At 40.6% G+C, this 19,604-nt stretch overlaps 1 protein-coding gene across 1 annotated transcript in view; it reads right to left on the reverse strand.

Moving 5' to 3' along the window:
* axin1 (axin 1) overlaps positions 1–19,604 on the reverse strand; it is a 133,623-nt gene that overhangs the window by 22,673 nt on the left and 91,346 nt on the right. The window contains 1 exon segment of the mRNA XM_038819439.1: positions 9,809–9,905. Within this exon segment, the coding sequence (XP_038675367.1) occupies positions 9,809–9,905 (97 nt within the window).

Below are 19,604 nucleotides of genomic sequence, written 5' to 3' on the forward strand. Positions count from 1 at the left end.
AACAGATCCAACTTCTCCAATTCCAAGGCTGGAATTGGTCATCCCTGGGACGATTCTTGTGAATCCTTTATGCACTCTCTAATGCTTCACATCCTTCTGAAATTGTGCCGCCCAGAATGGGACACAATACTCGTGTTCTATACAAGTTGAACACAATTTTCTTGATTTTATACTCTATACCTCTTATTAATAAAGTCTAAGCAGTTGCTCTCTCAACATGCCCTGCGATCTTCAATGGTTTAAGAGCCCGAATACTTATGTTCATCTACTCCTACACCCACTTTAGAGAATGTCCTTTTTATTTTATATTGCCTCTGCACATTCCTCTGCCCTGAATGTCATCATCTACATGTTCACCCATTCCACCAATACTTCCAGGTTTTGCAGCATTTGAAATTGTGCCCTGTACCCCAAAGTCTAGGTTATCAGGAAGAGCAAGGATCTCAACAAGGGCCTTTGGGGAACTCTAGTATAAATGTTCCTCCAGTCTGAAAGTTTCCTGTCATGCAGCTAATTTTGTAACCATGTTGCTACTGTCTCTTTTATTCCACAAACTTGGACTCAACCGACAAAGGAAGCGTTTCAAGTGTTTGAGAACTGATCATTAGGTTTTTATGATTGTAAAGGGAATGGAATAATTTAACCTGAATCTTGTTTGAAATTAATTAACTAGAGGGACAGGATAATAGATTCAAATGAGTAAATTTACAACGAGCACCAAGTGAAATGGGGCAGTCTATGGATCTGGGGGGGGGGGGGGGGGGGGGGGAGAGAATGAATTGAAATAGATTTCCTAATTTGCAACTACCTTGTAATTCTGTGAATGTTGTGGCAATTGGAATACTTTAGGGATACAGTAGTCCCCCTTTATAACGCGGGTGTTGGGGTCCAAGACAGCCACCCGCGTTGCATCCGAGCCGCGGATATCCACGATGGGGGTTTTAAATTTATTAAAAAATCTATGCATGCGCTTCCCAATGTGAGTCAATGGGGGGCGGGGGAGAGGTTAGACCCCCGTAGCCTCACAATGGGAAGTGCATGCATAGATTTTTAAATAAATTTAAAACCCCCATCGTGGATCTAATTAAAACAACCCACAGATGGTCTTGCTGTCTGCACCCCATCTGCCGCACGCGCTTGCACCCTGCGCTGCATGTCAGTTTCAAAGACAAGGCTGGGATTCAGTTTTAGGTGTCAGGGCTGTCAACTTGGTGGTTTGGGAACAAGTGGCAGGGGGGTGTCGCATCTCTCCTCGGTCCCAAACCCCTACAGTTCAGGCCTTTCTCCACACCGCCACCCCCACCTCCACCCCCTCCCCCACCCTACCTCAACCACTATGGAGGTACCAGCTGTAACTCTGGACTATCCACTTCCGGACGCTGTGTGAACTGCTCCTCTCTCACTGAATCTCAGTGAGAGAGGAGCAGCCGGCAGTGTCAATTTCAGCGGCAATGACAATGTGTAGTGTTTTTCAGTCTAGGCTAATGGACTGTTGTTTGACTGGGAAAGTCACTGGGGTGTTAAACTGCTTTGCGGCTGCAAGGAGAATTAGATTTTTAGTTTGGGGAGATGAGGTCATTGCTGGGTGGAACCAAGGAGTGCAGAGTCACATTTTGAAAAGCTTAGAGGGGCAGTTTTTCGAGAAACTTTGCAGAAGAGTTGAATTTTGATCTGCGTCCACAAGTTTCCCCACAGTAAAACATACAGAGAGCTGTATGTTTCTTTTCTTATTGTTTAATGGGAAATTAAGTCGTGGAAATTTTAAGTTGTTCTTCTCAGGTGTGAAGTTAACAAAGTTTAATATTGTAGTCATAAAAAAAGTTTTGTTTTAAAACTAACCAAGCCCTATTCCTTCATGCAATCACTCCTGGAGGGAATCACTCTTTCCGCACAGTCTTTCAAATAAAGTAAAATATTGGGGTTTCGGTCCAGTATCCTAGCCACTTGGGTCTGGTTTGGGATCTTAAAATGTTGAACTTCAGAAACCGTTGGTTAATTCAGGAGTTCATTTCAGATAACAGTCAGAAAAATGTGACAGCCAATGGATCCAAGTTCTACTACTAGTCCTGTGTTACACTAGGGATAGAAAACTGGAACAAATGGCACACTGGTATCTAAATGTCAGTTAAGTTTTGATATTAAACATCTTACAGAGCAATCACCTTTGTTAACAAAATAATGTTAACAATGAAACTGAGAGATGGTCTTATTCCATCTAACCTCAGCTCAGGTAATTTTGTATGCCAATTACATCATGGGTTGGATTGCAGCAAAATTCAAATTTCTTTGCATTGACAAGAATGGTGGGGTATAAGTGGTCTAAAACCAGATCAGCATGCAATGCATTTCTTCTTGTAAATATGTTTTATAAAGATGCCTCAGCTTTAAATTTTGAACTCAGCATTCCAATACAATGAGAAAAATGTAGTCCTCGAAGCAATACTGTTAAATATTCTTTAAAATCTTTTTAACTCATAGAATTTACAGTGCAGGAGGCCGCCATTTGGCCCATCGAGTCTGCACCGGCCCTTGGAAAGAGCACCGTACTCAAGCCCATGCCTCCACCCTATCCCCGTAACCCCTCCCAACCTTTTAGACACTAAGGGCAATTTAGCATGGTCAATCCACCTAACTCGCACAACTTTGGACTGCGGGAGGAAACCCATGCAGGCACGGGGAGAACGAGCAGACTCCGAACAGACAGTGACCTAAACCGGGAATCGAACCTGGGACCCTGGAGCTGTGAAGCAACTGTACTAACCACTGTGCTACTGACCTGAAAGATAAGGGCCGGGATTCTCCGACCCCCCACCCGGTCAGAGAATCCGGGGGGGGGGGGGGGGGCGTGAATCCCGCTCCGACTGCCGTATTCTCCAGCGGCAGCTGGATTCCCACCACACCGGTCGGGGGCCGTTGTCAGCGCATGCCCGCCCTCCGCCCCGCCCCACGGCGATTCTCCGGGCCCCAATGGGCTGAGCGGCAGTCCATTTTTGGCCAGTGCCGCTGGCGTGAATTACTCACCTCACGCACGGCGGGACCTGGCAGGTGAATATACTGGGGGGGGGGGGGGGGGGGGGGGGGAGAACCTGGCCCTGGGGGAGGGGGCCACGATCCGGGCCCACCGATCTGGGGGCGGGCTTGTTCCGTGGGGGCACTTCTTTTTTCCATGCCAGGCCCCTTTAGGGCTCCACCCGGGGGCCGGTGCGGAGACGAGAACCCCCCCCTCCCCCGGTGCATGCGCAAAAATATGCCGGCCGGTCTGCGCAGAATCACGCCGGCTGCTTCGCGCATGCGCAAACGCGCACCGTCCCTTCACCGGCGGCTGGAGTGGCACCAACCCCTCCGGTATCCATCTAGCTCCCGAAAATGCAGAGAATTCCACACTTTTGAGGGTTGCTGAGGCCGGAGTGGTTGGCGTCGGTTTTCCTGCCGACGTGGGGATTTAGTCCCCAGAAGGGAGAATCCCGCCCATGGGATCGACATAAAAGATGTTTTGAAATTTAAAAAAAAAAATCTAGCATATACATTTTGATCTTTCTAACTACAATGCCATGAACCATTACTTTCATCTTCAGCTGAGATAATGACAATTTGATTATGTTACTTCAACACCATTCCCCAAAAAGTACTAAAACGTGCACAAGGTGGAGCACTTGGGAAGCAATTATTGTAGAAGGTGGGTGGCCTTTTAGACCGTCTTTGTAACTGGACTGGATTCGAGCCATGATAAAATGGTCAAAGAGGAATTTTAATTTATGCGCTAAAAGGAAGGCAACTCAGAGCAACATTAAAGATAATACAATTTCAATTCTGCAGCTAAATGCCTGATTTACCATGCTGGTATTAACTATGGGCATTTTTATAACTGCATTAATTTAATTTTCACATCGGTTTTTATGCAAATATTCTTTCTACATACCTTCTATAAATCCTGCTATAATCCAATAACGAGGTGGTTAAGCGTGGAAACATAGTCAAACCAATTTAAAGCTGTGCCCAAGAATCTGATTCATTGTTTTGTAGCTGTACTGTGATCACTAAATTTTAACATGTTTTCACAAGGAAGGACCGCAATAGGTCTGTATTAATTTGTATGAATTGTAACACAAGAGATAAAGCTCTCTGCAGTTGGATGGCAACATCAGTTGAATTACAAGAATTAAAGTTAACAAACGAGACTCCAGACATAGCATTGAACAAAAACATTCAGTCTACTTGGCAAGACTAGCTAAAATACATGTTGGTGGAACTCCATACCAGCTACATAAAAATGGAGACGATTGCTGCAGCAACTTTAGGAGATGTATTCTGGATTTATCGCACAAAATTGTGCAAAATCTGAGCAGCTTCATCTGAGACAAATTGAACTGGGCAGCAGATTCCTTTTCTCCAAACATATTGGTGTTAATTTCAACCTAACCCATCTGGCAAGGAAAACGATAGAATGACTGCCCATTGATTCAATTAACTGAACACTGAACTCAAAAGTCCACTGCCTGCAGTAATGACAAAGTAAAATTAGATGGGCCATAAAGTGGGCATCCAATCTAATCTAGTCAGTTTTCTGGCAGGTAGGTTAGATTAAATTTACCCATATTATTGCCTAAATCCATACATATTTTCAAATCAACGTATGACAAAAATTACCACTGAAGGTGACTTTCTGAGCGTTGTGCAACAAAATTGTAATGCCATATTTTATAACTTTTCTCTTTCTCCCCGCCCCCAGCAATGTTGCATCGTACTTTGATGTTGAAAGCTTTTTTCATTGCTGGGTGTTTATCCTTCACTTATATTAAGCTACGCTGCTATTTGAAAAGGGAGATCTTAATTGCGAGGATAAAAGCCAGGAATTTAATAGTATGTTGTGCCCTTCTTTTCAAAACTGAAATTTATTTTTCCTTGCTCCAAGTTCAGCTTTTATACCAATGTTTCAAAATATCTCATTGCTACACTTATACCAGGAGATTTGCATCTCAAATTATTCAGTCCTTTGAAGTTAGATTAAGGGCAGCACCGTATTTGGTGTTTGATGGAAACTGTAACATTTTATAGGTAAACTATAAAAGACAAGCTAAAGTAACCTATTCTGATTTAACTTATTCCAGATCTAACTTGTGGCAAAGCCAACCAATTTTCCCCCATTCAGTTTCATCTTTTTTAAAGTGATGAATAAAACAGAATCACATCCGGATAAGGCTCATCAGTCAATGCTTCTCTACAGCAACCATGCAGTGAAAGCAGCAATGTGAATGAACAGAGTCCTGCGCAGCTGGGAATAGCCACTGCCCAATCGTTCAGCTATTCACAACCAAATGATCAAAGCTGAAGACTAGGTCTTCTGCAGCTTAGGGATGAAAATAATCTAATTTAAAGCCAAAGCCAACTGAACTCCCTTAATAAGATTAGTTTGATGGTGGATTTGCTTTTGCCATATTGAATGTGAGCAAAGAGAATGGAGACTGTGAGAATCCAAGCTGTTCCTGGTGAAGAATCTAACTGCACTGATGGAATTAAACCCAATCTGATTACCCTAGTGCAAAGCTATTCTTGTCAGAACAGTTAGAAACCAGCTCTCTATTATGCCATTAGCAGAGATTTCTTATTTTGGCAAAGAACTGGTGCAGTGACATTTGACATATTTAGGAGCATAAGAAACAATATTTTGGCTCCATCTACACATTATAGTATTAAAGCGTCACATGCTACTCAAGTTGTCCTTACAATTGAGCCACAAAGTTGCATATACTGAATTCAACAGAACTAACCATGCATCACAACCACAAATTTATCCTTTCCACTTTGGTTACAAGTTTACAATTGTATAGAAATTGGTCTTCATGGTTTAGTCCATTTGCAGCAGAGCAACAATCTGCATGCCATGATTCAGAACTTGGCTCAAGAACTGGAACTTCACATTATGACATAAATGGCTAATGCAAATTGTTTGTAGTTTGTACAAAACATAAAGACTCAATAGTTTGGTAATGTAGAACGGTTCAGGATAAATTGAAATGTGACAAGTCTAAACTTTCAATCTAATCTTGCACAGGAGTCTTGTAGAATGAGCAGAACATGCCAGTTACATCACAGCAATGCTGTTTTTAGAAGGCTTTAATCATTGCTACTGAAAAGTTGTACTGACCATGGAAACTGACAATGATTAGTAGGTTTTCCTGTTAACTACAGCACATGGTTCAAATATGCAGGTGGTGTGGTTGTACTGGATGAAATCACACTATTCCAATTTTCAACACTGAACCAGATGCGAAACTAAAGAAAATACAATATCCTGCCCTCCCAATATTTTAATTATTTGAATCCTCCCACAGTCCAAGAATGTGCAGGTTGGGCGGATTGGCCTTGTTAAATTGCCCCTAGGAGGGTTACAGTACATGTGGGGGATTAGACCTAGCTGGGTGCTCAGTGGGTCGGTGCAGAGTCGATGGGCCGAATGGCCTCTTCCTGCACTGTAGGCATTCTATGATTCTATCACAGTTTAAATTCAGAGAGTTTAATACCTGCTCTGAATTGTTTCTTTGCCTCTGCAAAAATAAGAGCCATGTGATTCTGGTCCGAGCTTAAAGACACAAACAGCTGTTTTGATCGGAAAGAGATGACCTCACTGTGGTTCATATCGATTACCAATCTACAAAGCAAATAATTGGAATGGCTTTCATTAATTGGTAAATAATCATGCCAGAATTATTTCAAAAGCATTGTTGAATTTTCCTTGCTTTCAGGAAATATTTTGAAAAATACTATTTTCTGGTGAAAGACCTTTTTCCAGCATCTTTCACAAGTTCAAACTTTTTTGTTTGCGTGGAACGTTTTAAGTTGAAAATATAAATGAGAACATATAAAGTACATGTTGGAGTATTCATTGTCTCATTTATAAAGCTGACATACCAGCTAACATTGTGCACATGCACAAACACAAGGCTTGGTGTTAACGTTTCACATTAATGGAGCTTATTATAAGCTAGTTGCAATTATATCACATTACAAGGTTCATTTTTTTTCACAGCATATGCATGCTCAAACAACTTTCCCAGTTGCATAATTGGGTATCACTGTCTATTTTAGAACTTTTTCCAATTAAATGTCCAAGTTTAAACATAGCCTGCCATTTAAGGGCCAAGTAATATTCAACTATTTCTAGAAGGATCATAATAAAAAGTCAACATTTGAATAAACATAAGAACTAGGAGCAGGAGTAGGCCATTTGGCACCTCGAACCTGCTCCGCCATTCAATGAGATCATGGCTGATCTTTTGTGGACTCAGCTCCACTTTCCGGCCCGAACACCATAACCCTTAATCCCTTTGTTCTTCAAAAAACTATCGTTATCTTAAAAATATTTAACAAAGGAGCCTCAACTGTTCACTGGGCAAGGAATTCCATAGATTCACAACCGTTTGGGTGAAGAAGTTCCTCCTAAACTCAGTCCATATCTACTTCCCCTCATTTTGAAGCTATGCCCCCGAGTTCTGCTTTCACCCACCAGTGGAAACAACCTGGCCGCATCTATCCTATCTATTCCCTTCATAATTTTATATGTTTCTATAAGATCCCCCCTCATCCTTCTAAATTCCAACGAGTACAGTCTCGGTCTAGTCAACTTCTCCTCGTAATCCAACCCCTTCAGCTCTGGGATTAACCTAGTGAATCTCCTCTGCACACCCTCCAGCGCCAGTACGTCCTTTCTCAGGTAAGCAGATCAAAACTGAACACAATACTCCAGGTGTGGCCTCACTAACACCATATACAATTGCAGCATAACCTCCCCCCTAGTCTTAAACTCCATCCCTCTAGCAATGAAGGACAAAATTCCATTTGCCTTCTTAATCACCTGTTGACCTGTAAACCAACTTTTTGCGACTCATGCACCAGCACACCCAGGTCTCTCTGCACAGCAGCATGTTTTAATATTTTATCATTTAAATAATAATCCCTTTTGCTGTTATTCCTACCAAAACGGATAACCTCACATTTGTCAACATTGTATTCCATCTGCCAGCCCATTCACTTAACCTATCCAAATCCCTCTGCAGACTTCCGGTATCCTCTGCACTTTTTGCTTTACCACTCATCTTAGTGTCATCTGCAAACTTGGACACATTGCCCTTGGCCCCCAACACCAAATCATCTATGTAAATTGTGAACAACACTGATCCGTGGGACACCACTAGCTACTGATTGCCAACCAGAGAAACACCCATTAATCCCCACTCTTTGCTTTCTATTAATTAACCAATCCTCTATCCATGCTACTACTTTACCCTTAATGCCATGCATCTTTATCTTACGTATCAACCTTTTGTGTGGCACCTTGTCAAAAGACTTTCTGGAAATCCAGATATACCACATCCATTGGCTCCCCATTATCTACTGCACTGGTAATGTCCTTTATGAACCCATGCTGCGTCTGCCCAATGGGACATGGGACAATGGGAATTCTGGTAGTTAACTGAGAAACACCAACTATATCAATATTTTACCCCACCCTCTGCTTTTACCACACACCTAATAACTCCATGAAATATTATTCATCTCTCCTGCTCCATGAATGATAAGAATTCAGGGAATATTATCCCAAATTTCCCTGCACTGAAATTGGTTTACTTCCTAGCTGAAGGAGTTAGCATTTGAAGAGATTCATTACAACACTAGTTTCAGGATATATCAGAATGGAATTGAATCAAGATAGCAAAACATATTAAGAGAATACTCTAGGAAAAGCCCTGACCAAAAAACACCTTGAAGATTTTTACAACCAAACAGTACATATAACATAGAACAGTACAGGCCCTTCGGCCCTCAATGTTGTGCCGAGCCATGATCACCCTACTCAAACCCACGTATCCACCCTATACCCGTAACCCAGCAACCCCCCCCCCCCCCTAACCTTACTTTTATTAGGACACTACGGGCAATTTAGCATGGCCAATCCACCTAACCCGCACATCTTTGGACTGTGGGAGGAAACCGGAGCACCCGGAGGAAACCCACGCACACAGTAGCTGGCAGCATGTGGCAGCGGGGTACTGCTCCTACTGCTGTGTTGAAACCAATAAATGACCCAAGACAATTGTCATAATAGTTTCAGTAGTCAACTCTTAAATGACACAAAGATGGTTCTAATCTGAAGAATTACCACAGCGTGTGGTTTTCTTTCTGCTTTATTGTGGGGGCAGGGTGTCATTGCTCATAAATACTAAAGATGCAAGGTATCATCCCCATGTTATCATTCAATTTAAAAACTGTTCCTCGACAAACATGTCACAACAGATACATCCTACAGAAACACAATTCACAACAGCAAAACTCCATAGCTAATCTCGGACTATGGCTAATACCAAGGAACTTTAAAACATAACCCAAAACAGTTTGACGAACAATTCTACCTAATACATCAAATCCTTTGTCTCTTTACTTATGCTACCTGACGCAGTGAGTGTTTTAACATTAGCCTTTCAGATTTTCAACATCTGCAGGTTTTTATTTACTTTTAAAAAAATGCATTACTGAATTGCATAGGGCATTGGGGACACGTATATAAAACAAAGTGCAATCTAAATATTGGAATACATTTCACAAAGTTAGTTGATGCTCCAAGTCAGCCAGTGACTGTACAGTTTTAAAAGATTTTGGTAAAATATTAAGGCAGCAGAAGAAATGGTAAAGAACAAAGAGATGCATAAGGCTTAGCGAAACTCCACCTTTCTGTTCAAGGCTTTCAAATGTCATTATTAAACATGTCTTTTGCTCATCTGTAGAAAGTAAATTTGTGTAAAGTAATACTTACAGGAATGTGAGGTAGTGGCACTCGTCCATTCGCTTTGGCACTTTCATGCATCTCCCGCCGATGTTGCTTTCGAATTCTGTATGGTGGAATTCCATCTCTGTTCGGGAAATGAGACAGTTTCAATAGACCACAGCAGAGTAAAGCATTGCTAGACCCAATTATTTATACCATTTTGTAAACTACATATCTGAGCTAAGTAGTACTTTACCCAAATGTACAGTTTAAACAGAAATGAATATATAGAAATGAAGACAAATGCAGTGAAACTATTGGAGAAAATGTATTTAGTTGGATGGTCATCAACTGGTATCACGTTATCGCATTTCTCACAATATTCAACTCAAAGCATGGAAGCAAAGTAAAGGAAAAGCAGAAAACTTTCTAGATGTGGCCTCTACAACAAATAGTTCCACTTCCAGAATCTTTTTCCCAGTGCAGTGATGTCAGCTGCAGGAAAACCAATGACACTTAAGGAAATAGTATGAAGATTTCACAGCTACATCTAAATTTTTCCAAGCACACATTCATGAACATTCACCTGCATAGCGGTCAGAAAACTTGCACTATAAAGGCTGTTAATTTAAACCATCTGATCTCACAATAACACACCACAGCCAGAACAAGCACCCAAAACTAAACTTTTGACCACAACCGTTAAAAACTGATTATGTGAATAATAGAAACAGTCCAGTTAATAAATTTCTGGGTGCCTGAAGCACATAAGTGAAATGTCTGGTATTATTAAGTACTTACTTTCTGTAAATCGCCCCAACTCAAATAATATTCTCTACATAATGTTGCAAAAAAGAACATAGGTGGCTGAAATTTACAAGAAACTGCACCATTTTGAACATAATGACCTTGCATACGTACTTGATGGCATTACTTCTCTGAAAAGTGGCTATTCCCTTCCAAAGAAATGTAATAGGTACTGAAACTGTGGCATATTCATATTCTCTTTGCCCCATTTTACAAGGTAATCATTATCAATGCAAAGGATAACCCACATTTTAAATATTGCCTCTATTAATGTGCACAGGCTGGTTACATAGTCAAAATGTAAAGCACAGTAATTTCTTTAAAAATCTAGCAAGGGATTGACCCACAGAAATGACCGACTTTGACACAGGGTAAAACAAATGAAAGTAAACAAACTGATATTTTGGCAATATTCATCTTGTGGGCAGTCACAAATAAGAGACAATCATAGATATTTATTTTTCAGAATTTATTCTACTCTTTGAAATGCTGTGTTTGTATAATGCACCAAATCAGCAATTAGTTACAAACGTCAAACACTGGATCAAGCTAAAACACTGTTTTTAAGTCACTGGCAATGTCCCTTATACTTCAAAAATAAATTGTCAACGCCAATTAAAATGGAAATTAGACTTAAGGAATTGAACTAATGATTTGTCAATACTTCCTCAGAATTTGTGTTGTTGGAATCTCAGTACTGTATAACTATACAGGTATCAACAGTTCAGTGATAAGATAGGCCACTGGTAGCAGAATGTTGATTCACATTACCCATAAGTGTAAAGAGTTCCGGTTCCCAGATAGAGGGGTGGCTTTTTTTTAAAAAAACACACCACTAACCCCATCCTGAAGGGAAGAACATGCCTTTGCTCACCACATCTTGGCAAACGACTGGTAATGGCCTCTAATCTATCCAGTTTCAAACACATGTTCTGTCCTGCTGTGCTGGCTTTGATGTTCTCTTGGCTTGATTCCCTCGTGCCACCTGAACTTGAAAGGTTTGACGATTTTCACATTATTTGCCAACTCATCCATTAGCAGCAGGTTCAAACAAAGCCACATTCTGATTCATTCATTTTATCTTGCCCCTCCTCCTTCAAAAAAGAATAGCACAATGGATGCAAACACTTTAGTCTTAAAAACTCGGGGTTGCACCTATGACTAGTAGAATGTGCGTCACGTGTAGACTTTAAAAAAATTGCATGTACATTTTACTTTTTGTGGTAGCAAAATTATGGGGTTCAAAATTATTCATGCCTAATCACCATTTAAAAGATATTTACCAACTCCCCTTCGGCAGAACAAGTATCATTTGCTTTCTATGCTATTTTTAAACTGCTCCAGCCAAAATAAAGATGAATTGACAAAGTAAAAATGGGCCGAAATGCACAGAGATATACCTAATGTTACATACATATTTTGAAAATCTGCAGAAATGTGTACTTTAACACAACTGCAGCAGCTTTCAATAATTAATCCCCTCTATGTTTTGAAGCAGGAAATCAAATTTAGAATATTCTGAAAACAGAACACTATTAACTCAATTAATGATTCCTTTACAGGATGAAAGCCTTGCAGAATGGCTGAAATTAAGAGTGTTGTACTGCCGTCTTGCTTGCACTACACATTTATCAGGAAGTAGTCATTATGGATTTAGTTTACAGTTTAAATCTTAAAATAGGAAACTTTATCAACGTAAAAATAACTCCTTAGTGACGGATTTCATTTCAGAATGCCTAAATTATCAATAAAATCTAATTGCAGCAATGGAGTACACTGTTTCAGTGTTCAGCTTGAGGCACAGTACAGCAAGATGGCGATGCCACATCAGTGTGCTGTCCTTCTACCACCTGCATTTTGGTTTAGCCATTATTCTGGTACTGGTTAAAGAAAGCTCAGTTACGCATTAATAAAAACCCCCTTCCCCAAGTCATGTTAATCGATCTTCGGGGTGGTGGTGGTTGGGGGGGGGGGGGGGGGGGGGGGTGCTGCTGCTTGAGATTGTGCGCCTTGAGCAAATAACTGGGGGGGGGGGGGGGGGGGCAGGGGCAGTGAGAGAGAGAGAGAGACGGGACAACTACTACTGGAATCACTGAACCCAGGATAGCCACCAGCAGGAGCTGCTGAAAAAGGCGGGGAGAAGGAAATGTAGCAGGAGTGTGATATTGTGCACTGAAGAATTACCAAGGGGTCATATTTAGGACATGCCATAATGCTTGTGGAAGAAGGGGAGAAAAATCCACAAAGTTACCAGTATTAAAAATGTAACAGAGGTTAACATAGTCAGGTCTCCTCAGAGTAGACAATTAGGGGAAAATTATGACAGGCATTTTTAAAATGGCTGGTTAGGTACAGCAATTAACTTATAAATTGTTACATTTTCTTTTTAGGTGTTAAGGATGTTAGAAATTTTAATAATAGTATTATATAATGGCATAAATAGAAAATTACATGGTTGCTGACAAGATTTGAAAGTAACAGTTATAATCAGAGATGATAATTCATAAAATCACAACAGGCTTTTCAAGTTACATTCAAGGTCAGGCATCTCTACATGGCAGACTTCTAAGGAGATAGATTTATTTGCCCAAAATTCACTGATGTGAGTTCAGCATTTTTCAGAGTTTCTGCAAACCTTATCTAATTTTCCAACAATAACATTAACATTTGTTATACTATTGCAAGCTTCTGAGAGAATATATTCATGAACCTTTAAATATCATAATAGTAACCATAAGCTGCAAAATGTTGCCTTTAAATAGTGTCATAAATGTTACATGTAAAACATCCACAAGCATTCATTGAAGACCGTGGTGCTCTCCCAGTGATCCAACCAACATTCCTCCTTTAATAAACTCTAAGACAATTACATTGGCCAATGGTCTCAGCAGCTGATTGTGGGACCTTGCCCTCCACAAACTGGCCGCCACGTTTACCCACGTAACAGCAATTGCACTTTGAAGCCATTGGATATGAAACATTGAGACTGAAGACATAACAGGATGCTATATATTTGTACATTCTTGTTCAAACTATTATAGCCACCCCTGCAACACTAAGGTCAGTTGAAAGATCACAGCACAAATTTAACCCTATTTTCCTCCTGTAGATGCTGATCAATTTGCTGTGCATTTCTTTCAGCTATCGCCCATTAGCGTTGTTCCCCACCCGCCGCGCTGATGGGGGAAAAAGGGGAACATTACTATTCAGAAAATTTCATAAAGAGGGAACGGAAGTGATATGATCAGTGTTGTTAGGTTTGTCTTTATTCGGGTTGCATGATTTTCAGCCCCAGTGCCCCCCAAAATCCAAATCGCCTCAGCTGAATGCATTTCAAATTTAAACACTTTTATGTAACTGTTCTCAAATACTTTAAAAAGCACATTTCTATTCAGGGTTTAAATGACTACAGAAAATCCTTTTCAAATAAAAGTTCTCCTATAAATAACTGAGAATGTGCTGATTTCACTACATTCAAATTTGTATAGTTTTCATTAGAGAATGGACCATATGATGGGATAAGTGCTGGCCACTGGGGAAAATGTGAAAATGTTAAGAGTTTTGATTCACATCTCCTGTCCTAAATTATCAAAATATTCTTTTCCGGAAAACTCGTTATGGTGATCTCTTTGGATAATATAATCCAAGTTTAAGAACCCTATGGACATCACAGCTTCAAACACAAGTTGCATATCAATTTTTAATTTCCTGCAATGGTAGCAGTTTCTGATTCTAAAGACTTTAGTGCACACACTTTTGCTGAAATGATCATATGAATGGGTTTGCTCTAGTCTCATACCCTGGCACTAAAATCACTTTCATGTCACTGAATGCCTTCCTTGCCAGCCAGCCAGCAACTCTCCCAGGAAACCCTCGAACTACAGATAAGCTTCTTCAAAGTGTTTTACAGTTCACTGAATGAGCACAACGAAGAAACATCAAACTTCCTTTTTTTTGGGTGTAAACCTCTACCCAGAATGCCAATAGCCATGAGTAATGAATCTCTTTCCATCTCTTGCTTTTATCTGCTCATTACATAGGCCCTGTTCCCCTTAATCTCCATATAAAAAAGAACCAAAGCTCCCCGCAGATCCAGACATGCTGAGCCCTGGTCTGTGAAGAATCCAAATCTAATTTTATGCCGAGTTCTGCTTGTAATGTTAACCCTACATTGTTAACAGCAAAAATGATTCCATCTCGAAATGTGCCAAAAATGAACCAAATAATATTAATTCAAAAATAATCTAGAAATGAATAATTTTTATACAATTTACAATGTTTATAGTTGTATTAATAATTAATTGCTGTTTTTTGAATATATAGATTTCTGGTGGTATTGTTGATGATAAATCAGTTGTTTTAATAAAAGCCTGGAATTTTTCACTAAGAAGAAAGATGAGTCTATGAGCTATCATCATTACGATGATGCAAAGCTGACAGCAATTTTCAGCATTGCACTTACGCAATGGGTGATAAAAATCCCCAGCACTGAAAATTAACTTGCTTGTGTCATCTCATTCCTTCAGCTTTATTTTGTGATTTAAAAAAGAGCATTGAAAAAACTTGTATCTCTCAATCGCATCCATCTACTGACCGCAAAATTCAGGCCATTACACAAATTAATGCACAAGCATTATTCTGCTATTATGTGTAGCTATATCTAAGCTCACCGGTGCTTTTAATGCTAGAAACATTTATTGCTAGAAACCTTAATTATTAAGTAGACCTAGTCTATGATTATGCAGTTTTAACTATTGCCTGGCTGAGAAAGTATTCAAAATGGAATGTTGGTCTCAGATGATTGAACATAATTGCTATTTGCTTGTGCTAGTGTGCTTTCCGCTCCACATGATGGCTAAATGGCATTTTAAGATTATTTTGCATTCTCAAGGAGGTGTTTTGTGCATACCTATTTAATACATTACAAATAGATTCTTGTGACAAGTCAATGGATATGTGGTTTATGGGAATAGGAATGCTCCAACTTTACCTACTGTAGATGAAACATTGTGGCTTTACTAACTGTGCACAATAATTTTGGGAGTTTTTCATGGCATTTCTTTATACATAGTACATTTATGCTATCGCCATTTTGAACTTCAGCATTGTGCATCAGCTGCGATATTTGCAAGTGTCATAATCCATAGGCTCAGGCATTTAAGATGTTGATTTGTTCACCTTTCAAATTTCTATTTGGGGTACCCAGTTTGTTAAATTGAAGGAGGGGGAATGTTTTTTCTTAACAAGTTGTTCCCAGCTGATAGCTATAAATAAGTGCTTATTCAACCCTTGCAACACCCCCACCACAGCCATTTCTTGCACCGTAATCCAATTTAGAGTCTCAAATCCCAAGGACTTCCTCTCACTTCTCGGAATGGCAAAAATTGTGATCCCGGTCACCAACTTCCAACATCTGGAAACACAGCTATTGCCTATCTGGATGGTAGATGGATGGACCCAAAGCTTGAGGCTACTAACTCTTCAAGACCAAACATCTAACTTCATCTGGACACAAAACATTGTATGCCAAAATGATCTGTTTCAAAATATGCAGACAACATAAATCTGAAATAAAAACATTATATTGATAATGTAGATCTTTAGACGCTTTGTATTTTTTTTTGAAAAATATTTTATTGAGGCATTTATATATTAACACAATGGACAGAAACACAACCTCAAACCAGCCAACATAGCTGTACGTAATCAGCACGACAAAAAATACCCCACCGACTTGCCCCCACCTTGCCCAACTCCCCGTCTCCCGCTTTTAACCCCCCCCCCCCCCCACTGCTGACAGCTTAACTTTTACTGAAGTCGATAAACGGCTGCCACCCTTCCACAGCAAACCCTTCCACAGAGCCCCTCAAGGCAAACTTTATTTTCTTAAGCCTGAGAAACCCTGCCAGATCATTCACCCACACCCCAAGACATTGGCCTCTCTCGCCCCCCCCCCCCCCCCCCCCCCCCCCAATACACCCAGATCTTCGGACACACCAAAAATCACCACCACTGGACTACCTTCAACTTCAGATTCCCCGACATAACTTAATCACCCCATTTATGTTCCTTTTCTTTCAGTCCACGACATCTTTGTCTACCTCCACCTATCACTGGCCCCCTAGCCAGACCAATCACTCCACGTGCCGCCACCCCCCCCCCCCCCCCCCCCCCCCCCGCACCCCCAACAACAGTATAAATCTGACCCTATTTCCATTTCTCTCCAGCTTTGTCAGAGTCATCCAGACTCAATGTTAGCTCCCTTCTCTCTCCAAAGATGCTGTCAGACCTGCTGGGACCAACATTTTCTGATTTTGTTTCAGATTCCAGCATCTGCACTAATTTGCTTTTTATTTTATTCAACAAACTTGATGCACAAAACAGGTCTTGCAACTGAAATAAAGACAAAAATTGCTGTAAATACTCCACCGATCAAGCAGCACTTGTGGAGCGAAACATGGTTAATGTTTCAGACCAAGACCTTAGAACAGCAAATATTTCCAGCATTTTTGTTTTTATTTCAGATTTCCAACATTCACAATATTTTGCCCTTGCAGATGAGCTTGGAATACAGGTCATGTAAGCAGTTGAAAAATTAGGCTACATTGAGAGTGAGAGTGTGTTGGTCACATGGAAGTATCCGGGATAAGATTTGTAGATCTTGAAAGTCGGCAATGAAATTGACATTGGTATTACAACTTAGACCAATTTAGAGCGTAGAAACAAAACAATGTCAATTGGAACACTTATGCTACTTACTGCCTATGAAGCAGAAACTTTCACCTACTTTTAAACAATTTAAACTTCAATAAAATCTTGCAAAGCAAATAGAGATTAACAAAGGGCCATGAGAATTATGTGAACAAAAATGCAATACAAAATACTTTCCTCTGTGTTGCACACAAAACAATGAACCATTGAGAAAAGGAAGGTATTTTTTCCGAAGTGAATATGGTCTCTACGCACACTGCTGGATGGGGAACGACATCACAAAATACTGTCCAGCAACATTCTTTAGAGTGGTGACAGCATGTAATCACAGCAAGTATTCACAAATAGATGCAAGCTTAGACTAATAACTTTCCTCAAGCAACAATCTCCTTAACATACCCATTCCAAAGTAACTGGTATGCTGTTTTCATGGAAAAATGAATGAAACCACAGAATTCCATCCCAAAATACAGAAAAGATTCCTTGATTCTCGGGTAATTATAGAATTTAACTTAAAACTATTAACTTTTGCCATTTAGCATCCAAAGTCATTTAGCATCCAAAGCAAGAAACAGGCTGGATATCTGCTGTCTGATCATTTTACACAATCTGGTCACTAGGTGGTGTCCCGGTGACTGAAGGCAAGAGTCCTGGTTTCTCTGTAGGGAAAGCACTCAGTCAGTCTTCAAACTGTGCTTAAACAGCACTACATCCAGCAGCACAGCAAAAATTATCTCCACCGAGACAAGTACATTCAATAACACTGATGCTTGGGTTTGTTATCTTTTATTTGGAAGTCAAATCTTCAATTATTACAGTCAAGTGTCTATTTTCAGGTTACAAAATATGATTAGAAGTTGAGATAAGTAAGGAATAGGCAAATGAAGTTTCACATGGAACTCCTATAAATTTTATATTTTCAGCAATTGAATATCTTGCAAGAATATTTCTACACAAAGACTGTTTTCTGTAATTTTGCACCTGTGTTAAAGATGCGCTCTTTATTTATTACTTTGAGCCATATTGCATATTAGGCTATTTGGCCCATTGCGTCTGCTCCGCCATTCGATCATAGCTGATATGTTTCTCATCCCCACTCTCCTGCATTCTCCCCGTATCCCTCATCTTCATATTAATCAAGAAATCCCTGTATTGTTCATGAACACCATATTTGTGCCTGGGGTGCTGTTACCTACAGTGCTACAGACCAAGAGCCGGATGGCGGAATCAGCCAGAGTAGTTCTTTCTCAGAACACCTGAACTAGCCCGCTGTCCCAGCTCATTCACCGAGAAAATCTTGCTTTTCCCTATATTCAGTTTGTATCCCAAGAACCCTCCAAACCTACCCAGCAGGCTCATACACCTTCCCATACTCTCCAACGGATCCGAAACATACAGCAAGAGGTCATCGGCATAGAGCAACACCAGAGTGACACCAGATGCTCCCTCTGTCCCCTCATAATACGATCAAGGCTGATCGTATCCTGGCCTTATCTCCTCTGCCCTGCCTGTTCTCCATAACCCATTACCAATTAAAAATCTGGCTAGCTCCTCAAATTTACTCCCAGCATTCACCACACTCTGGGATAGTGAATTCCACAGATTCACAACCCTTTGGGAGATGTAGTTTCTCCTTAACTCTGCTTTATCATATTGCACATCACCCCTCAGCTTGATTCCAACTCGTCTATTAAATCATAGTCAATGTGTTCTTTCCCTTCCCTACAATGTTACTTCCGAGTCCCCCAAGGAAATATTCTTTGCCTCTTGTTTTTAAAAAAAAATGTATTTATTACGAACATGTATCAAATCAGGTTACATCGAATAAGATCCTCCCTGGCTTCCTCCACCAGCTTTGTTAAGTTCCCTTTATAGAGCCCCATCCATTCCTTCGCTACCTGAATCCCCAAATACCTAAACCTGTCCCTTGCTACCGTAAATGGCATCCTCCCTAAATTAGCCCGCTGTCCCAGCTCATTCACCGGGAAAATCTCGCTTTTCCCTATATTCAGTTTGTATCCCGAGAACCCTCCAAACCTACCCAGCAGGCTCATAAACCTTCCCATACTCTCCAACGGATCCGAAACATACAGCAAAAGGTCATCGGCATAGAGCAACACCAGAGTGACACCAGATGCTCCCTCTGTCCCCTCATAATCCCCCACCGCTCTGCTGACCCCGAGAGCCATCGCTAATGGCTCTATGACCAGCGCAAACAGCAGCAGCAACAGCGGGCACCCCTGCCTCGTACCTCATATCCCTGTGTACGTCAAAGCTTCAGGAGCTCATATCATTTGTCCTCACCCTTGCCCTTGGTGCCACATCC

This window comes from Scyliorhinus canicula, chromosome 15 (genome assembly GCF_902713615.1).
Source record: "Scyliorhinus canicula chromosome 15, sScyCan1.1, whole genome shotgun sequence".
NCBI classification, from domain to species: domain Eukaryota; kingdom Metazoa; phylum Chordata; class Chondrichthyes; order Carcharhiniformes; family Scyliorhinidae; genus Scyliorhinus; species Scyliorhinus canicula.